This window comes from Lissotriton helveticus, chromosome 11 (genome assembly GCF_964261635.1).
Source record: "Lissotriton helveticus chromosome 11, aLisHel1.1, whole genome shotgun sequence".
NCBI classification, from domain to species: domain Eukaryota; kingdom Metazoa; phylum Chordata; class Amphibia; order Caudata; family Salamandridae; genus Lissotriton; species Lissotriton helveticus.
In genome coordinates this window covers 987369245-987389227 of record NC_136072.1, presented here as the reverse complement: position 1 = coordinate 987389227, position 19983 = coordinate 987369245, and the positions used below count along the sequence as shown (strand labels likewise).

The 19983-nt window shown below is 47.7% G+C and overlaps 1 protein-coding gene across 1 annotated transcript in view; it reads left to right on the top strand.

Annotated features, from left to right (window-relative positions):
- The window catches only part of ANKRD13A (ankyrin repeat domain 13A), a 482945-nt gene that overhangs the window by 31366 nt on the left and 431596 nt on the right, over nucleotides 1–19983 (top strand). The window contains exon 2 of the mRNA XM_078667340.1: nucleotides 12754–12886. Within this exon, the coding sequence (XP_078523466.1) occupies nucleotides 12754–12886 (133 nt within the window). The remainder of the gene's footprint in view (nucleotides 1–12753; nucleotides 12887–19983) is intronic.

Below are 19983 nucleotides of genomic sequence, written 5' to 3'. Positions count from 1 at the left end.
GTGGGGGACGAAACCCACACGACAGACGCCGATCTGGCACTGTATGTGGCTAACAGAACTGAACAAATTAAAAGGCTTCCAGAGGTGGGGCGATATAGGTATCTCCACCTTGGGGGACATAGTAGCCAGGGGGGAACTGAAATCATTCATGGCTCTGAGATCGGATATTGGATTGCATCGCACGCAGTTCTTCAAATATGCGCAGCTGAGACATGCTTGGCGAGCCCAAAAAATACAGTCAGGCGAGCTCCCGGAATACGCACCCTTAGAGGGACGGCTCCTGCAGGAGCAAATCCAGGAGAAGGCGGTATCACTCACATATAAAACTTTAACAAATAACATGCTGGATGACTTGGCCAAGCTTAGGAGGACGTGGGAGACTGAGGTGGGAGACATGGAGGATATTGACTGGGACGTGGTGTTAATGCATCCCAGGGAGGTGGCAATTAATTCCCGGCTGCGACTCATCCAATTTAACGTGCTTCACAGAACGTATTACGACAGAGTGCGGCTACACAGAATGGGTAGGACAGAGGACACAATGTGCCTTCGATGCAGAGACACGGAAGGGGACTTCTATCACATCATATGGGCATGCAGCAAGACTCAAGATTATTGGAGTAAAGTTTTCAAGGAATTGGGTGAGGTGCTGGAGACCCCTCTCCGACCTGAGCCCAGGCTGGCCCTCCTAGGCATGACAAATGACGTAGACCTAGCACGTCCCCCTACTGATCTTTCTGGTTCTGGCACTAGTGGTGGCAAAAAGGGACGTAGCTAAGTATTGGGGAGCACCGTAACCACCAGGGTTGGATGAATGGAGGAGAGGGTTAGACATATACATGGCCGCTGAGAGGGTCACTTACAAAGCGAGGGGATGCCCGAAGAAGTTCCGTAAGGTTTGGGGCAAATGGAGATACTACCACGGATTGGATGGGGGGCTCTGAGGGAGATCTGAATAGTAGTAAGATACGTGCCTGTATGAGTACACACTGGAGGCTTCAGAGTCCGAAAACAAGAGACAATTGCACCACTGCACTTTGGACTTTGGGTCGGATCGGCGTGGAACTTAGTAGCGATGTAAAGTGGGGAGGGTGGTGGGTGGGAGTGAAGGGTGTGCGAACTGCTGATAACATGATTGTATTGTTGAGTTATGATAAAATACAAATAAAAATGTTTTTTTTTAAAAAAGTTTGCACTCTATAAAAATGCCAAAAAATAGAAGAAATAGTACCTCAATCGCAGCTTAAACAGTGAACGGACACTAATTAAGAGAAATCAATCTGTACTTGGTCCCTGCTCCACATAAAGCAAAGGAAGTAACACATGCATGCACTCTCAAATTAGAAGGCAGCAAATGATGCCAATAAATGCTAAGTAATCGGTGGGCTAAAGGCCCCCTTTTTTTTAAAAGAATTTTTTTCCGGACACAGTAGATCATTGCCAGGCGACAGAGCATGCACACTGACTTCAAGTTTTACCTAAAAAGCAGAGCTAGGAATACTAAGGGCTTTAGCTGGATTTCTCACACAGCCTCGCTCTTTGGATACAATCAAGCAGGCACAAAGACTACAAGAAAGATGTTTATTTATTGACTTGTCATTTTCATAATCCAAACAAAAGGTTACCTTTGAAGTGCCACGCCGTAGGTAAAATTCGCTTTTATTTATAAAGGCTACAAGCAAGCAGGATGGGCCAAAACTTCAAAATACAGGCCATACGCATTTCGGGATGAACCCTTCGTCAGTGGCAGATGCAGGAAAACAGAGCAGTGAAAGGCAGTCCGTTTTAACTTGTAACCCACTGGGGGTTGAAATCACTCATTGATCGGACTACAAAGAAGCCTCACTTGAGGAATACTGAAGCGGACTGCAGTAACCACGAGGCTACGCGCGTTTGGCCACGCCCACTGGGGTGGGGGTATGTAATGTCGCTATACCGTGACGACATGAGCACGTTTAGAGCGTGCTTGTCATGTGACCGTTAGTCAATAAAAGTATTGGGACGCGCTCACATGAGTCAGTCGACGACGGAGGCAGAACCCAAGTAGTTAACAAGCATACTGGCTCCTGTTGTTCTTTTAGTGCCCGTGTGCCCCGAAGTACATTTGAGTGCCCCTCGTAAGTGTTGGTTCTGCCTACGCGCCCAACACAACAATTGGCGATGAGGGTTGGCGTGCCCTCGCACCTCGGTGAGGCGGCAGCGAGCATGTCCTGCTGCTCGCGGCGCTCGTGCCACGACGACCGGCGCGGTCCAATCCGAGCGCCTGGAGACCTGCGTGGAGCCCCTGGTGTGTGCGGTCGCCGGTAATCGGGACTGCCGTGGAGGTGAGATTGCTGCCGCGCCCCGCTTGAAGAAGCCGCCCGCCGTGTGGTTGCTGCTACGGGCCGTGTGCGTGTCACCGCCCGCGTGGCGCTGCTGACGGCGGCGGTACACAACGGCCCTGGAACACGGAAGGCTGTAGGATGCTGCAGGCGATATTGGCGCCCCACAGAGAACAGCGCGTGGTGCGCACGCTTCCCTGCTGGTAATAAGGCAGCCACGTGGTGGGGGAAATCGGCAGGCCTCTGCAGAGACCTTGGCCAGTAACAACGGAGGAAGCCTCATACAAAGCCCTGCCCCTTCAACTCGCCCTGTTCCACAGCACAGAGAGGCTGCCGCTGCTAGGCCACAGCCAGCACCGCACCAGGAACGCAGCTCACGGAGTAGGGAGACAGGCTACTCTACGGGAAGTGCTGCATAAGGAGGCATTGCCCCAGGTGCTAACACCAATACGCCAGCGCATCCCCGACAGAAAAGCATCTCACAAGTACATGCACCAGCCCGGTGCGTCTGACCCGCCGCAGTGAGGTCCCCGGAGTGCCCAAGGGGAGAGGAGTGCAAAGTCCCGCGCAGTGCCACGTGCTGGGAACGCTCTGGACACTACCACCAAGACACTATTGAGGGATCCTGAACCCGAAACATGTCGCAAATACCTCCAATAGAGCCCTTCATAGTGGAAGGGTCGCCATCTTCCCTCGCACCCAAATGGAAGGATTGGGTCGCTCGCCTGCTAATCTTCTTTGAGGCTACCAAAGTACACAAAGACCAGGAAAGAGCAATGCTATTGCACTTAGGAGGAAAAGACATACACAACATTGCCAAAACGCTTGTGGAAGCCACACCCAAGAGCCACCACACACTGATCAATGCGCTTAATGGGCACTTCGAGACAATGGCTAACCAGAACAATGAGAGATTCATCTTCAGACATGCTCGACAGCTCCCAGATGAATCCTTGGACACGTATCATGCGAGGCTTAAAAATCTTGCCTCGACGTGCGGGTTTCAGTACGAAACGGAAGAGATAAGGGTCAAGTAATTCAGGGGTGTGCCTCCGCAAAACTTCGAGAACGCATCCTGGAAGAGTCTGGCAAGTCCCTAGCGGACATTCTAACCCTGGGGCGCACCAAAGAGCTGTAGAAAGCCCGAGCGGCCTATATGGAGGCGGCCCTCCAAGCCCCCGTGAAGACGGAACCGGTCAACGCCGTGACAACCAAGCCTGTGACGCGGTGGAACAAGAAAGGATCCCGCACCGCAACGGCATGGACGGCTAAAATGTGTGGATACTGTGGCGGACCACCACACCTGTCAACTGAGTGCCCAGCAAAAGGAAAAAGATGCTCCGGACGTGGGCGGTTTAACCATTTTGAGAAGGTATGCAGAGCCAAGAAATACCGCCGGCCGTGACAGATGGTCAACACAATACCGGAGGGAAACAAAACACCAAGTGATATGGACGACGATGAAGAGGAAGAGCGGGTAGTCCACAAGGTGCACATGATTGGTAACACCACCCGCAAAGTGCGACGCTTGCCGCAGTGCAACATTCTTGTAGGGGCTCAAGAAGTCATGGCCATAGTAGACACTGGGGCCACTATCAACATCATGGCCGCCGCACTATATCGGACATTAGGGCATGCACCCCCGCTACAGCCGTCAGCCATCACGGTGTTCACATATGGCCAAGACACCCCTCTGAAGATCCTGGGGCGCTTCAAGACGCCGCTAGCCCATGGAGAGCGGACTGTCAACACCAACGTGTACGTCACGGAAGATGGCCAAGGTATGCTCCTAGGGTGTCGTGCTGCAGAAGACCTAGGGGTAGTGACATTCGCCCTCAGTGTACATCATGAGTCCATACAACACCGGCTGGAGAAATTTTCGGAAGTATTTGAGGGCATTGGAAGGTTCAAGGGGAAAGAAGTCCCTCTGAATGTGGATCCCACGGTTCAACCCGTCGTCCTACGACATCACCGGATAGCATTCCACCTGAGGCCCCAAGTTGAAGAGGAACTAAAGAAATTGGAGGCCGCTGGAATCATCGAGAAGGTCACCGGGCCCACACCCTGGGTTTCCCCGATAGTGGTCACGCGGAAACCAAAGCAGCCTGGCGACTTGAGGATTTGTGTTGATATGCGCCTACCAAATGTAGCGATCAAACGTGAGCGCCACATCACTCCGACAATCGATGACCTCATTGGAGAGATGGCGGGAGCCTGCTGGTTCTCCAAACTCGACCTACGGTCAGGATACCACCAACTGGTTCTTGACGAAGCATTACGAAATATCACTACATTCTCAACCCATGTGGGGGTTGCAACGCTACACTCGACTGAGTTTTGGAGTATCAAGCGCTGCAGAAATGTTCCAAAATGTTATACAAGAGTTGATCATGGACATCCCGGGGGTAATTAATGTAAGTGATGACATTATGGTACACGCCAAATCGTTACCGGAGCACAACTCTCGTCTCACACAAGTGCTGCGACGGCTGTGAGATGCTGGTCTTACATTACATTACATAGAGAGAAGTGTGAGTTCCTGAAGAAAAAACTCAAATTCTTTGGTTATACCTTCTCCACGGAGGGAGTAAACCCGGATCCCGAGAAGGTGTGGGACATAAAAGACACTGCCGCCCCTACCAGCGTGACGGAAGTGCGTAGTATCCTTGGCATTATAAATTATTGCGGGAGGTTCATCAGAGACCTTACTACCCTGATATTACCACTACGGGAGCTTACCAAAGAATCTGTCCCGTGGAAGTGGGGGCCGAATCAAGACAAAGCATTCCAGGACATCAAAAATGCCCTCTCGGAAGCAACAAAGTTAGCCTTCTTTGACCCTGAGATGATGACCCAAATCGCTGTGGATGCAGGCCTGATGGGCCTAGGTGTGGTGCTCCTGCAGCGAAGGCGTCGGGAGGAAGACTGGGCCCCTGTTGCATTTGCAAGCCAATCCCTCACTGAGACAGAGCAGAGATACTCTCAAATAGAGAAAGAGGCGATCGCAATCCATTGGGGGTGTCGCCATTTCCACTTATATGTATACGGAAAGCCATTTGTAGTTACGACAGATCACAAACCTCTGGTAGCCCTATTTGCAGGAACATCCGCAAAGCCTCCGCCATGGATTGAGAAATGGATGCTACAACTTCAGGACTACAATTGTAAAGTAGAGTACCAACCCGGATCTCGCAATCCCGCGGATTATCCATACTCACATCCGAGGGCCGCTACTGATAAGGAGATGGAGGATGCTGCTGACACTGAAGAATATGTGAAATGCATAACAGCTCGGTCATGCCCAATCCCCCTGTCCATGCGAGATCTAGCCGAAGCCACTACAAAGGATGAGTGCTTACAAACAGCCAAAAGGCTACTGCAAAACGGAAATTGGCACAAAGCCAAAAAGGAATGGAAAATTCTAACGCCTCCGGCTCAGCGGATTATGGAAAGCCTGCACCACGTGAAGGATGAACTCACTGAGGACCCGATGGGCTGTCTGTTGAGAGAGCACCGGTTGGTTATTCCCCCCATGTCATTGATGGACAGGTGTGTGGAATTAGCCCATGTGGGGCATCAAGGCATGGTAAAAACCAAATCACGACTTAGAACCAAGGTGTGGTTCCCCTTGATGGATGAGTTGGTAGAGAACACTGTCCGGTCGTGTTTGTCATGTCAAGTCACGGGAGACTTGCCTCCTCCTGCGCCCGTCATCGTAGAGCCTCGGCCAAGGTCACCGTGGTGCTGTGTCAGCATGGATTTTGGTAGTCTGCCCGACGGGCGTCACACTCTGGTGGCCATTGACGATTATTCCAAATACCCCGAGGTTGAAATTGTTTCATCTCCCAGTGCTACGGAAGTGATACCAAAAATAGAGAAGATAATGGCTGCCCATGGACTGATACAAGAATTGCGTACTGATAATGGGCCACCCTTTCAGGGACAAGAACTGGCTGCATATCTCACGGCCCTTGGTGTCCGACACGGTGGCATCACTCCTCGCTGGCCTCAGGCCAATGGTGATGCCGAACGGTTCATGAGAACTCTGAACAAGGTCATCCGAATCGCCCATGACAAGAAACAGTCCTTAGAGCTGGCCCTGTTCACGTTTCTTCGCAGTTATCAGCAAACTCCTCACACCACCACTGGGGTAGCCCCTGTTCACCTCTTGATGGGGCGAGTAGTCACTGATTCCATACCTCATCATCCTCAATGGCAACCGCAGGACCCTGATGACCCTCAAATTGATGCGAGGCGTAGAAAGGCCTGTGCTCAAGCAAGTTGTCGGCGGGGTGCCCAAACGAGAAGGATTGAAGAAGGGGACTTGGTGCTGCTCAAGAATCTCTTCTCCACTGGTAAATTCTAATTGCCTTATGAGAAAATGCCCTGGACTGTGGTCAAAGCTAAAGGGACCAGGATCATTGCTGCTCGAGGGCGGGAGACTGTAGCCCGCAATGTGTCACATTTCAAGAGGTTTCATCCTGAGCTGGAGACCTCGCCTGCCAGTCCAGCGGGATCTGCAGATGAACACCAGGGACCCCGGGAGTTGGTCCCTGCAGAAGAAGAACGTGATATTGGCAGCCTGGATGATTCCTGGCCTAATGGCGTTTGTGGTGCGGAGGGGGAGAGATGTCCGACTCAGTTGGAGTAAGGCCGGTGCGAAAGTGTCCCGGAAGCTGAGGCAATCCCATCCTCTGGGCGAGGTCTGTCTCAGTACCAGTTACGGGGAAATCCTGAACCATCGCGTCCCCTGAAAGACTATCTAACGTAAGACTGTTCCTACCTGTATGCAGGCCCGGCTCCAGGAATTTTTAATTGGGTGGGCCAAGGACGCATTTGGGTGGGCCACGGCGGGCTCGATTTGTCGCATATATGTCTAGGCAGGCCTGCTTCAGGGCCCTCCTTTACCTCTTCTTAGTCTTACAAGGCCCAGTAAAACTCACTCTTTTCCAAATCTCTTTTTAATGTTATCACTCACAAAAAGTGTTTTTTCTATGTAATGTTCCTTTGATGGGAAGAGGAGGTTTCTGAGGTGGGAGTATCAGGCAAGTGACACTTCTCGGGCTCCCTCTGTGTGAGCCTTCAGGGAGAATCCCTCTTCATTACTACCTCCACCTGACCACGGACTCTTCAACGCACTCCCTTACAAGCTTGATTAGCCACTATTCCTCTGCAGTGCACCGTATCTCAAAGATGACCTTGGGCCCCGCTCCATGTCAGGCACCATCTCCCGGTAAAAACATTAGTAAAATCACCTTCATACTTAAAACATTGAATAGAGCAATAAATATAATTAGCACGCACTTTAAAGTATGTTCCACAGTGGCCCATATGGCCCGACTGCTAATTAAATAAACAAAAACAGAAAGGCCATGACAGGGCCGGCTTCAGCGCTGATGCAAAAGTCTTTTTGGGCGCTGCACCAAAAACCTCTTTCTTCATAAATACCTTTACTACCACCTTCCAACAGTGTACCTCATCCGTCCATGCCCCCCTATTGACCTCTTCCTCGGATTCCCTCACTGCCACACGCCACAAGTGCCCCTCATCTCCCCATAGCCCCTCCCCTTTATGACCTCCTCCTCGGATTCCCTCACTGCCACCCTCCCCCAGTGCCCCTCGTCTCTCTGTAGCCCCTCCCCCTCATGACCTCCTCATCAGACTCCCTCAATACCACTATCCACCGGTGCCCCTCATCTCTCCCTAGCTCCCCCTCCACCTCATGACCTCCTCTTCGGATTCCCTCACTGCCACCCTCCACCAGCGCCCCTCATCTCTCTGTAGCCCATCCCCCTCATGACCTCCTCCTTAGACTCCCTCACTACCACCCTCTACCAGTGCCCCTCATCTCTCCCTAGCTTCCCCCTCCACCCCATGACCTCTTCCTCGGATTCCCTCACGGTCATCCTCCAACAGTGCCCCTCATCGCTCCATAGCCCCTCCCACTACCTCCTCCTCGGATTCCCTCACTGGCACCCTCCACCAGCGCCCCTCATGTTTACGTATCCCCTCTCTCATATGCATTTAATTTGTTGTATAACGCTGCTCATATCAATGTAGTGTGTGTCAGTACTTTACACCACGCACACACTTACAGAGACAATGAATCATGCAGGTATGTAAATCAGTCTACAGGGAATGTCACATAAGCCAATGAGGATTACAAGGTGTAGTAGGAATCATAGGTCATCCATTCTGGTGTAGTATATTTTAAGAGGGTTTGGTCTGGGGAAACACAACCTTAGGATTTAAAGAGTATTCCATGGGGGTCAGCTTTACTGATAAAAATGTATATCTGCCCAAACATACTCATTTTAGCAACATTAGAATAATGAAAAGACTAGGGAAGTTCTAACTATATCACAAAACAAAAAAAGCGAAGTTCTAATTATACCATTCATGTTTGTTTGCAGCTCTTTGGTGGCAGTTCATTGTTCACTGCCTTTTGTTAGGATTGTAACTTCTGAAGTAACACAAGGATCTCTGTGACAAAGGCAGTAACCCACTGAGCTATCCACATAAAATACAGTGCGTCTGCATTAAAAAAATACTAACAGACAAACGATTGCTCTAAAGCAGGATCATTAATCACCAACTTTATCTGGACATTGCCATTTTGTATTGTTTTATTGTTGACCAGCATCGGCTATGATGAAATGATAATAACTGTTTAAATGAAGCACATACGAAGTATGCGTCCTGCTGGGCCTGTGCAGATTTTAAAAAGATTTTTTTTTGTAACACATTCTCTTACCTACTCCATTAGTTATATTTTGTGTCACAGTCTTATGTGATAAGCAGCTGCAGGGGTCAGGGGGTGACTAGGAATAAACAGACCACTTTTCCGCTGCGCTGCATAGAGGATTTGTCCCCTTTCACCATGCAGAGATGAAGGGGTGAAAAAAGTAAACAAAGCCTAATTAACATGCTAATGGTCTTTTAAAGACCTGTTAAGTACTTTGGTGCGGCTGCGATAATCTTAAACTGTCTGTGTGTGTGTGCGCCCGGGAAGCTGTCTCCCCGGGCTGACACACACGACCTGCGCGTTGCGCCTGCCTTCAAGCCCTCACTGCGAGGGCCAAGGCTCCTGTTTGGGTGGGCCAGGCTCATCTTTGGGTGGGCCGGGCCCACCCGCTAGAACCGGGCCTGCCTGTATGGTTAACTAAGTGTAACCCGGTTGGGTCTGAACTGTGCTGTGCCCTGTTCTGGACTTTACTGATACGATGTTTGATTGATTGTTTTATTTGTGTTTGATCCTTGTTGGGGAGGAATGTAATGTCGCGATACCATGACATGAGCACGTTTAGAGCGTGCTTGTCATGTGACCTTTAGTCAATAAAAGTATTAGGACGCGCTCACGTCAGTCAGTCGACGACGGAGGCAGAACCCAAGTAGTTAACACGCTCCTGTGGTTCTTTAAGTGCCCGTGTGCCCCGAAGTACATTTGAGTGCCCCGAAGTACATTTGAGTGCCCCTCGTAAGTGTTGGTGCTGCCTACGTGCCCAACACAACAGGTTACAAGTTAAAACGGACTGCATTTCACTGCTCTGTTTTCCTGCATCTGCCACTGACGAAGGGTTCATCCCGAAACGCGTATGGCCTGTATTAATTTTGATATTTTGACCCATCCTGCTTGCTTGCAGCCTTTATAAATAAAAGCGAATTTTACCTACGGCGTGGCACTTCAAGGGTAACCTTTTGTTTGGATATTGTCATTTTCATATAGTGCAACCGAACCTTGTGGCATTAGTACACTTTGTCATTTTTAACAACCCATGCAAATAATTTATGAACTAAACATGTACCATTAGCGATATGATGGTACTGAGGTTGGGTGTCAAGGTTTGAGATTGACATGTCATATTCAAAGTAAAAAGTATGAGTTGGTCGGGTATTAGTTAAGAGGAGCAACAGAATCAGCAGATTCGTTGGCTCAGCAGGGGTGCACATTTGCAGTTCTTTTCAAAGCATGCTTCGTATATGTTTCCCCAAATCGTGCGGTCCCTTTTGTCACGTTTGGGCTGGGGCCACTGGACTCTGGAATTAGTTTGTGTCTAATTTAGACACAAACGGTCAGTTTTATGCCTGGTTTGGATTTGTCAGACTAATGAAATCATAGAGAGGTGAAAGGACAGTAAATGAGAGACACAAGTAAGATAACATTCCTAAACGTACAGTGACCTTGATGTCTGGCTAGAGGCTGTGTAACACAATAGTTTGACAGAAATGTCATCTTTCGCAAGCATGTTCATGCTTTTTATATCTTTGTTATTAATTTATCTTTGTGAAGCTATGGGATAAATCACAACTTGCATTACAAAGTAAGTATTACAAAAGCTTTTTAAAGATAAATAATAGTTTTGAGAATGAAATATAGTTCGATATGAATGTAAAGGCCGAAATGAGCCTATTTAATGAAATGTCTACTATGGGTTTAGCTGGACAAGACAAAATATCAACTTTCTACCAGAACAATTATATACTTATTTTATTTGAAGTGTATATATAAAATTAATCACTTTACAGCGGTTTCAAAATGCTTACAGGCATTCATAAGGGAGGAGTCTTTTTCAAGAACCTTGCATGTATTGTATTGCAATAGTTTTGGTGGTGTGTCATTGCCACGTTGTGGAACAGAGCAGTCTTATATATCTATTTGATGAGGGCCCTGTGTTGAAATCCTAGGAGATAGAGTGATGGAAGGGTTTTTAGTGACAACATTCATTATAAGTGTGAATGTCTGGTAGAAGCAGAATGGGCAGGACATATGATGCTGGTCAGCTGGGTTTTAGCGACGTGGAGAGGGGGTGGGGGGGGGTCTACCTGCTGCAAGAGTGTAATCTCAGTCATTGAAGCCTTGAGACAATCACTTCTTTTGCATCCTTTGAAGGTTATGTGGCAAATTAGCAGACAGCTTGTTGCTAAATGCAAGATAGTGGCCGAATAGAGGCCTAATCCCAGTTTCTTTCTGTATTCTTAGATGGATTAAAGTGGCTACTGCCTTGATATGTGATCTTTTTTTGTAGTTTGAAAGAATTTGAACCAGCATAACCAAGTGATTGTTCGCGAAGAACGTGATGTAGCAGATTGTTGTGGTACACTACAGATTTGGTTTTTTTTGCTAACCTTTTTTTATTGAGGTTTATTTTAGTATTACATAGGCATATTACAGGCGTTCGGCTCAACGTTACATATCCATGTTTTATGACCCCACCATAGTCTCTGCACATAAATTTCAATTAATCAAGTCCAACAGGAGTAATTGGTGCAATACGTTAACAACTATGAAACATAATTAACTTTCAAGTCATGATAGATAGAAATTTAAAGACAAAGCAATTGTTGCGTTCTCATGTGTCTGCCCCCTTCGTTTTCATACTTTTGTGCAAAGAAGCTGCTTTGTGTACAGAGCAAATGGCACCACCCTTCAGTATCCCCATGCAGTAGGTCTTCCACCCCTGTAGCGCTCCAGCTCGAGGCAGGTGGGGAGGGGAAGTGCTAGTCTCTAGAACGTGGTGCCTGATGGCAACTGCGGCGCTATCCCTCCCTATCCAGGCAGATCTTCCTGAAACTCCTCCAGTGATAAACCACAGATAATGTGTAATCTTTTGGAAGATAATTGAGAGCTTGATTACAGTGGGTGTGCTTGACCATTCCTTTGTCCTTCAATACAAGCAAACTGTTTCTAATTGTTTAGCAGTACTTTGCAGCAATGGTACAAAGCCATTGAAGAGGTTGGGTAGGATAAGCATGCATGTCTGACCGTTTGAACTTGCAGTGAGTAGCTCCACCCTTATGTTTGAAAGTGTTTTGAGTCCCACAGTGAAGGTAGGTCTTCTAAAAGAGCTGCTTGTTTGCTTCGGTAAAGATAAGCACTAAAAGCTAATTGAGCTGGTTCAATCTTAGATCTACTCAGTTCTGTGTTTCCATAGAGTTTACTTTCTTCTTTCCTTAAATATAAATTTATGTTGTCATTTCAGGTAGAAGGAAAAGTGGGCAGGTTGCCAATGTTGGCACCATATATCCCTAAGTGAACTGGGAGGGATTGTAGTGTTGTATACTCAGAAAAAGTAGTGCAAATGGATAGGACCCCATTTGTAGTTTCCACTAAAGTAAAGTTTCATAATAATACATTGATGTGTTGGGCAGCTAAGCACAGACGTGTGAAAACATCCGAGAGTCATTGAAATAAGGTTGAGGAGGGCTAATGCTGGAGAAATTGACATCTTCAATCCGCAATAAGGATTTTTATGCCATCACTTTGTATTAAAACCTATGCACACTTAAATGTTTACATTCAAACTTATAAGGAAGTGAAATACTATTTTTCATAGTATATGGCACTTGGACCAGCAGGAATACAATGACCTGTAGCGACCTAGTCAGTCTTTCTACCTTTAATGCATCTTTGCCATTGTTCTCTACTTCATAGGACATTGAAGCACTCGATCCACGAGGCAGGACCCCATTGCACCTTGCTGTCTCCTTGGGTCACCTGGAATCTGTCAGAGTCCTTCTCAGACACAAGGCAGACGTTACAAAAGAAAATCTACAAGGGTGGACTGGTAAGCATGCGAGGCTGATTCCAAAATGAGGTTTCAAATGGTATAGTTCCTTATAAAAAAAAGCAAAGTCTGACACTCATTTTGTTTGTTAGTACCCTTTGTGAAATGCTAGCTTTAACTTGTGTTGTGATTGTACCAGTTGCTGTTGTAATCCCGCAATCAATGTGCTTCCACAAAACGTTTGTATAACCATTTAAAACCATGCCTTGTGATCAGTCTTTTCATGTGCTTATCGTTCTAGAGAAGAAAACAATTACAGCAAAGTACAAAAATGCTTGAGCCACTTAGCTTTCTCTGTAATATAATTTACAGTCTTAGTTACACTGAATAAAGATAAGCTAAAGTTCATTAATTCTGTGGTGTTATACTTTTCATGAGATAAAGGTAAGAAGCACAGAGATGGTGTCTTAAAAGCCCCTTCTTCAGATGCATTTGATATATTATATCAAGAAAATTATTATTCCCAATTAAAGTTTGGCAATCCTGCTGTTTAAAGGGGTGGTCACATACATGCTAAAAAGGCGTCAAGAAGTATTGGTCAAATCCAGCGACATAAATAAGTTACAAATAACTTTTATTGAAACGTTTTTATTGAAACTGAATAGGGGCGGTCAGTCATCATTAGTCTTCCCATTCCTCTTCCTACTGCTACCATGTTTCTCAGCTCCATCTTTGTTTTTGTAGTTAAACTATTAAGACCCCCTTTACAAGTTCCACAAAGATATGTAAGTGCTGTGAGCTGTCGAGGATAGAGATGTGTTAAATGTAGCTATGTGTTGGGTACCGTCAGAAATAAACATTACCTAGGCCGTTTAGACAAAAAAAATATTTACAGGGGCAATAACATACCACTGCAAATACCCTTAGCTCCTTATATTAGGTGTGTTTCAGATGTAATTATTACCGTGGTGGCATAAAGAAGAAAAATATGGTTTACACCTTTTCGTGTTAGTCCTCGGTGCACACTCACGGCTGTCACTGGCTACAAGGTGACTTGTATTAAAAAAGCTAAAATTCTCGGTACTGAATCATGAACCCTGTATCACGGTATTCACACATGAATTTAGTAACTTTAAATGTACACGTTTTAAGAACATTGCGTTACAGTTCCTTAATGCTACATTTCAGTGTAAAATTGTGAATATCTGTAGTGAGGAACGTTTTTACAACCTACAAGGGACCACAAAACTTAAGGCTTCGGTGGCCTGTGCTGGAGATGAATATTATATCTGATTGATACAGAATAACTTCCCGTCTCATAGAGTTGAAATATATGCTGTTCTCAGCTTACTCACTATTGGTAGCCTCTAGTTTCAGTCACTGAGGAATTAAAAAGCTCATGAGAATTTTCAGAGGTACGTCTAGTGAAACTTCTACTTAGTATGCTCCCTTCTTTTCCTCCAGATGTACACTTCTCTGCTGTTGCCCATATGACCCCCTAGGGAGGGGACACAGGATGACTGAGTTGGCTTCACTAGTCAAATCCTTTGGCCTCTCCATTACTTCCTATACTGATGACACACAAATTGTTGTATCAGCTTTTCATCCTGGCACCGTGGTGAGGGCGTGGCCAAGCTGTCGACCAAGATGGCCACGTAGCATTGAAGCTCCGCCAGCCACTTCATAATCCTCACCTTATTCTGCATCCAGACAACATCCTGCCTGCAGATGCAGCCTGATCGGAAGACGGTCGCGCTGGGCACAGACTATGAGGAGTGGGAGCGGAGAGAATAAGCTTAAAATTTAGCGGGCGACTTGCTGCTGGAAGCTGCGAGTGCGGGCCTCGTGGCCGACGGGGCCTGGCCTGAATAAGCGGCCCCAGCAGACTCGGGCGCTGAGACTATCCCACTGTCCATCTGAGGCCCAGCGGTGTGGACAAGCGGAAACCCTGAAGACCTGGAAACCAGAGCTGTGCCGGCACCGGATGACGGACTACAGGGCACAGCGGTGTTTGCAGGGGTGGAGATCTGAAGCCGACGGAGAGCCGGGATACGAGGAGGCCATCCAACCACAGACATAAGCTGGCCCACACGGCCCCCGGAAGCCTTGCAGTGACAGGGTCCGCGGGTGAGCCTGGGGGCTGGCCACCCTCCCCAGCTGGGCTGGCCTGGGAGGGACTGAGTGCGGCCTCTGTCTCACCCGCCCCCTTACCTATTCCTGAAGCTCCCTGCGCTGCTGGTGGAGACGTGTGGGGCCGAGAGAAGGTTTGGCCTGTGGTGCCCGGTTTGCCGAACTGCAGGAACTGGGGTCTCTTAACTTCACAACTGCCGGAGCCCGGTTGGCGCAGTGGATTAAATCCTGGGAGACCCGTTTGGGACGGCAGTGGCGGTAGTACCGGACTAGAGAGATCGTCCTCAACCACTCCAGAGGCTGCTTGGCAGATTCCAGGCCTGCCAAGCTGGTGCCCCTTCTACCCTTCCTCTACAAGCTGGGGACAACTGCCACGGAGTGACTGGACACTTGTAACACATCCGTGCCTTGAGTTCAGGGCCACCTGGTGAAGACTGGAAGCTCTCCGGGCATGAGCAGCGGGAGCGGCGGGGCATTACCCAGCCCACGCATGAGACTGGGACCACGACATTACACCAGCCCTGCACCAGGTGCTAGCACATAGCCACCGCACCTCCGGCTATGGTCCAGAGTGAACCAAAACAACATCCGCTGCAATTTAACAAGAACAAAGGCCCTGGGGGGAGGGCCCTAGCACATTGATGGCCGATATCAGTGCCGCACCGAGCCCTGCAGCGACGGCGCCTCGGGAGCTGATGCTCTCATGTCGGAACTCAGGACGTGCTTCAAGGCCCTGGAAGGCAGCTTTGACTCACTAGACAAACAGCTGGATACGTTGGGGGCGTGCATTGACCTTCACGACAAAAGGCTCGACACTGTGGAGGCAGAATTTTGGACCTCGTGGATGGAGCCACCCAGTCAGTCAAGAAATTGGACCACATGGAAAAACTTCTCAAATCAGTCGCAATGAAGAGCGAAGATTCCGGCGTAACAACATTCGCATCCTGGGTATCAAGGAATCCACGAACACTGGCCACCTGGATCTTTTCGTAGAGCAACTACTGGCCGACTTATTTAGCAAAGACCCCTTCACAGCCACATTTGTTGTGGAATGGGCTCACCTTTCCCTGGGTCCGCATCCTAACCCTGGATATCAACCAAGACCGCTTTGCCCAGTTGCTAAATTTCTGGGGCAGAGACACTGCCTTACGTCTGGCTAGGGAAAAATGCCCACCTGACAAGGCTCCTCAGTTTCCCTCTATCCAGATTTCACCTCAATGGCTCAGGATGCCTGCCATAAGTACACAGGAGTCAAATCCACGCTGCGCAGCCTGGGGCTCAGCTACAGCATGGTATACCCGGCCAGTATGCTGGTCGGAGTGGAGGGCCAGCAACCTTTCTGACACCCCAACAGCAGTACAGGAGTTCTGCCGTAAATACTCTGAGGCCCGCGAGGGCGCCAAATGGACTCGCCTCAGAGATCACCATCTGATAGCAACTCATGTGTCAGTGCTGAACTTTTCTCCCGCAGAATGACTTCCTTTGTATAAATCTGGCTGCATCTGGACAGTGAAACATATTATGTAATCAGGTCTGAGGATTCATGTCGCCTAATGCCAGAACATGTGCTGGAATGTTGCATCTGGGGTCTGATAATGCGGGCAGAGGAACTGTGTTTCAGGGCAAAAATGCTGAAGCTGTGCAGGGGTGAGGTCTGCGCAGTGTAGTATAAAAAATTGTATGTTCGTAAACTGCAAGTTTCTAGACACTTTCTTTGGGTATTCTAAGGCATGTTCCCATTCTTTGTCACGCAGTGGGCGTCCCACCTCCTCCCACCTCTGTCACAGTGGGTAAGTGAAGTGGTAGGAAGGTCTTGTGTAGCTTTATAGAGCCAAGTAATTAGTTGCCGCCCTGTGCTCTCCTCCGCTAATTGGTTGAATGGGAGAAGCTGGCCATCCGCGAACCAGAACCCCACCTCAAGGAGTGAGTGGTTTCCAGGTCCGCAGTACTTGTGCTGTGTAGGATCCTCTGTCTCGGGGTAAGCTGGCCAGTGGTAATAGAAGGGTATATAGCGGGGTTCCGCCGGACATGTGGTGAAGACGTAATATCGAGGCGCGCTCCACAGCCACCTGTAATGGATATGTCGACACAGGACGGGTACCCGGGAAGAGCAACTGACAAAGTTCCTGCACGGACAGAGACCCCGTCTCCAAGGCGATCTCCTCCAAATGACACCCGGCTGTCATGGTGATGGTGGACAACCATTGAAGTTGTGTGGATAGGAAATATGCCTCAAAGGACGTGGCCTTCAGCCCCCCACGATCCGTTGGTAGCTGCATCTTGGATAGGGCTACTCTCTGACGCCCATTTCCCCAGATTATGGAGTAAAGTATCTAGTTCTTGAAAGAAGGAGCGAGGGAATGATGGGAATGTTGGTTAAGTGGTAGAGGAGCTGTGGCACCAAGATCATCTTTTTTCTTTCCTTCTTTGCAGATTTACTGCACCTCGCAACAAAACAAAAACAGTATTTCAGGAGTACACATCAAGCGCCATAAATAACATGTTTCTATTTGAAGGTGAAATAGTTTTCTTCTCTATAGCATCGATTTATGAGCTTCCATGGAGTGTTCATCAGATAAGAACAGCTTTTCACAATATAAGCTTCTGTCTCATACCTTAAACTTCAGGCAAAAATTGCATGTTATTTTTCTTGTCTGTACTGAAGGAATCGTGAAATATCTTATAGCAAACAATTGTTGCTGATGTCTACTCTTGTTTTTTTCTGGTCTAATAACTCACATTGTCTTTACCTATACTTTTCAAACATATATTATTTTCATATAAACAAATATGAAAAAGTTCAGCCTCTTACAGCAGACATTCGGGCAACGCATCTTCTGACAGTATTTACATAGGTAAATGAGGAGAGACCATCTGTTTCACTATGGGGCATATCTGTATAGGCCTGTTCAATTACTTCCTTTAGAAATTCTTTATTAGTTTGTAGCTGTCTGGTTGCAAAGGACTTCTGAAAGTTGACCTAGGAATGCATTCTGCCTATTGCTTACCATTGGCTTTTTATTTTGCAATTCACTTTTGCTTACTTTCTTTTGCCTGCTTTATTTGTTTTAGCCCATCTAGCTTGTGTTTGTCCCTCCTGTGGAGCATAACCTGATCACCATCTCTCTAATTGGCTCATCCTGTGTTTCACCAGAGTCTGCTTTTTGGGCACTATTTTCTTCTTTTTTGTGAAGCGCTCCATGAGAGCGCATCTGTTTTCCCCTCGTTGTATCAGTCTTGCCTCCCACCACTATCTACTTTCCTCTGTCTCTCGTGGGCTTTTGTTTGAACCTCCTTCCCTCCCTGCTTTTGTCTCTGCCTAGTCTCCCGCTCTGCTGCCACAGCCTCCCACCTAGTTCCCGTTTTTATGTAATTTTCTTTTTTAGGTCTCACCTAGGCAGCCCTTGCGCTGTCTCTCCGAGACATGCTGTATTCAGGTATGTACAGTCGGTTGGAGAGATGCATGCAGGAGTACTGTGCAGGACGGTTTAAAGCCAAGTTTAAACCCCTGTCCATTTCGCCACACCATGATGCAAATGAAATTCATATTTAAGTTATAGGCCTAAAGATCGTACCTATAACCACGTTCCATCTGGAGCAAAGTGTGCTCACTGACGAAGACAGGAGAGTACTTCCACTCACTAATAACACACTATTCGGGAAGCCCTAAAGTATAAGGCCTCCATATATATTTCTTTGGTCTTGATGAAGGCCATAGTCCCGTAGGTGCTGTTCCAGGCCCAGACATGTCGACCCGACCACTAGGTGTCATGGACCAGTGAGTCATCCACTAAACGCCGCTTTTTTTTTATTTTTTAGACCTATCCCTATCCTACTCTTTTCCCCCAATAAAGATTTACCTTCACTGTTAACATGCAGACAGTCTCCCTCCTGGTGGAGGTTTTGATGTTACTTTTAGAATGGGACACTCAAGTGACAAGACCTGATGAAAACGCTATCCAGTGAACCACACAGAGTACATACACCATAGTCTGTGAACGTGTGGTTGAGGGTCTCCGAGACAAAAAGTTCTGAGAATTTGGTATTCAGACTTATGTGGTTCATTCCCCCCTTTCTGATAGATAACCAGTACCTCTTGGAAGCTGAATGAACCTCTGCTTCTTCCTCCCTTCATTTTTTGATCTGTACGTACTTCGGTATGGACTTGATGCGCCGCCCATTTTCCGCCTATCTCTTCAATTGGTTCCTGTTACTGTCCTTTCTAAAGGATTGCTTTTAATTTGTGAATAGGCTTAGTAGTCCCTCCTTAGTACCAACGTTTCAACTTTTGTAACCTCCCATGAGGAGAGAACTGGCCCTTTTACTTGTGTTGTTACTTGCTATGTTTTATTTGCAGTCTGTGAGCACTATTTTCTTTCATGATTTTCTCCTACTGCAGGCACAATATGCTTTCCTGCAATGGCGCCTGCTTTCCTCTGCTGACTGCTCCTTATCGCTCTCCTGCCTCCGGAGCCCACGCTTTAGGTTTCGGCACAGCGCCACTTTTATATTTTTATTAGAAATGGCAGCTGCGCGTGATATTTTCATAATACGCAGCTCGCCTACCTTGCACCCTTTTATCCACATTATTTTGTAAATATTTTGGCAGCACGCCATGCTTTACTAAGCGACTGCACCTTCCTTTCTTTTTTTTTTGGCAGTGCGGCACACTTTAACTGTAGTGGCCATGCACCTTTTTTTTCATCTGAGTACCAGGCAATGGCGGCGCACACCTTTATTTGCCCTTCTCTGTTTCACTGATCAGCGGCACACCTGCAAGGCTGGGTCTGCCACTGATGCTTCCTCCTCTGCCCAGGGGACTGCAGAGGCAGCGGCTGTAGCATGCGCTCCTCCACCTGAAGGGCGCCTAACTTCACAAACGGTCTGCGCCCACCGAGGTTGGATGAGGTTCTGGGGGGTTCCGCTCTTTCCCGGTGTTCCTTTAAGTCTTTCCGCAGTAGGACACAGTGCCATACATAAGCTTTATAAAAATAAAATCTGGTATGATACATTTGCTGTAATTGTGT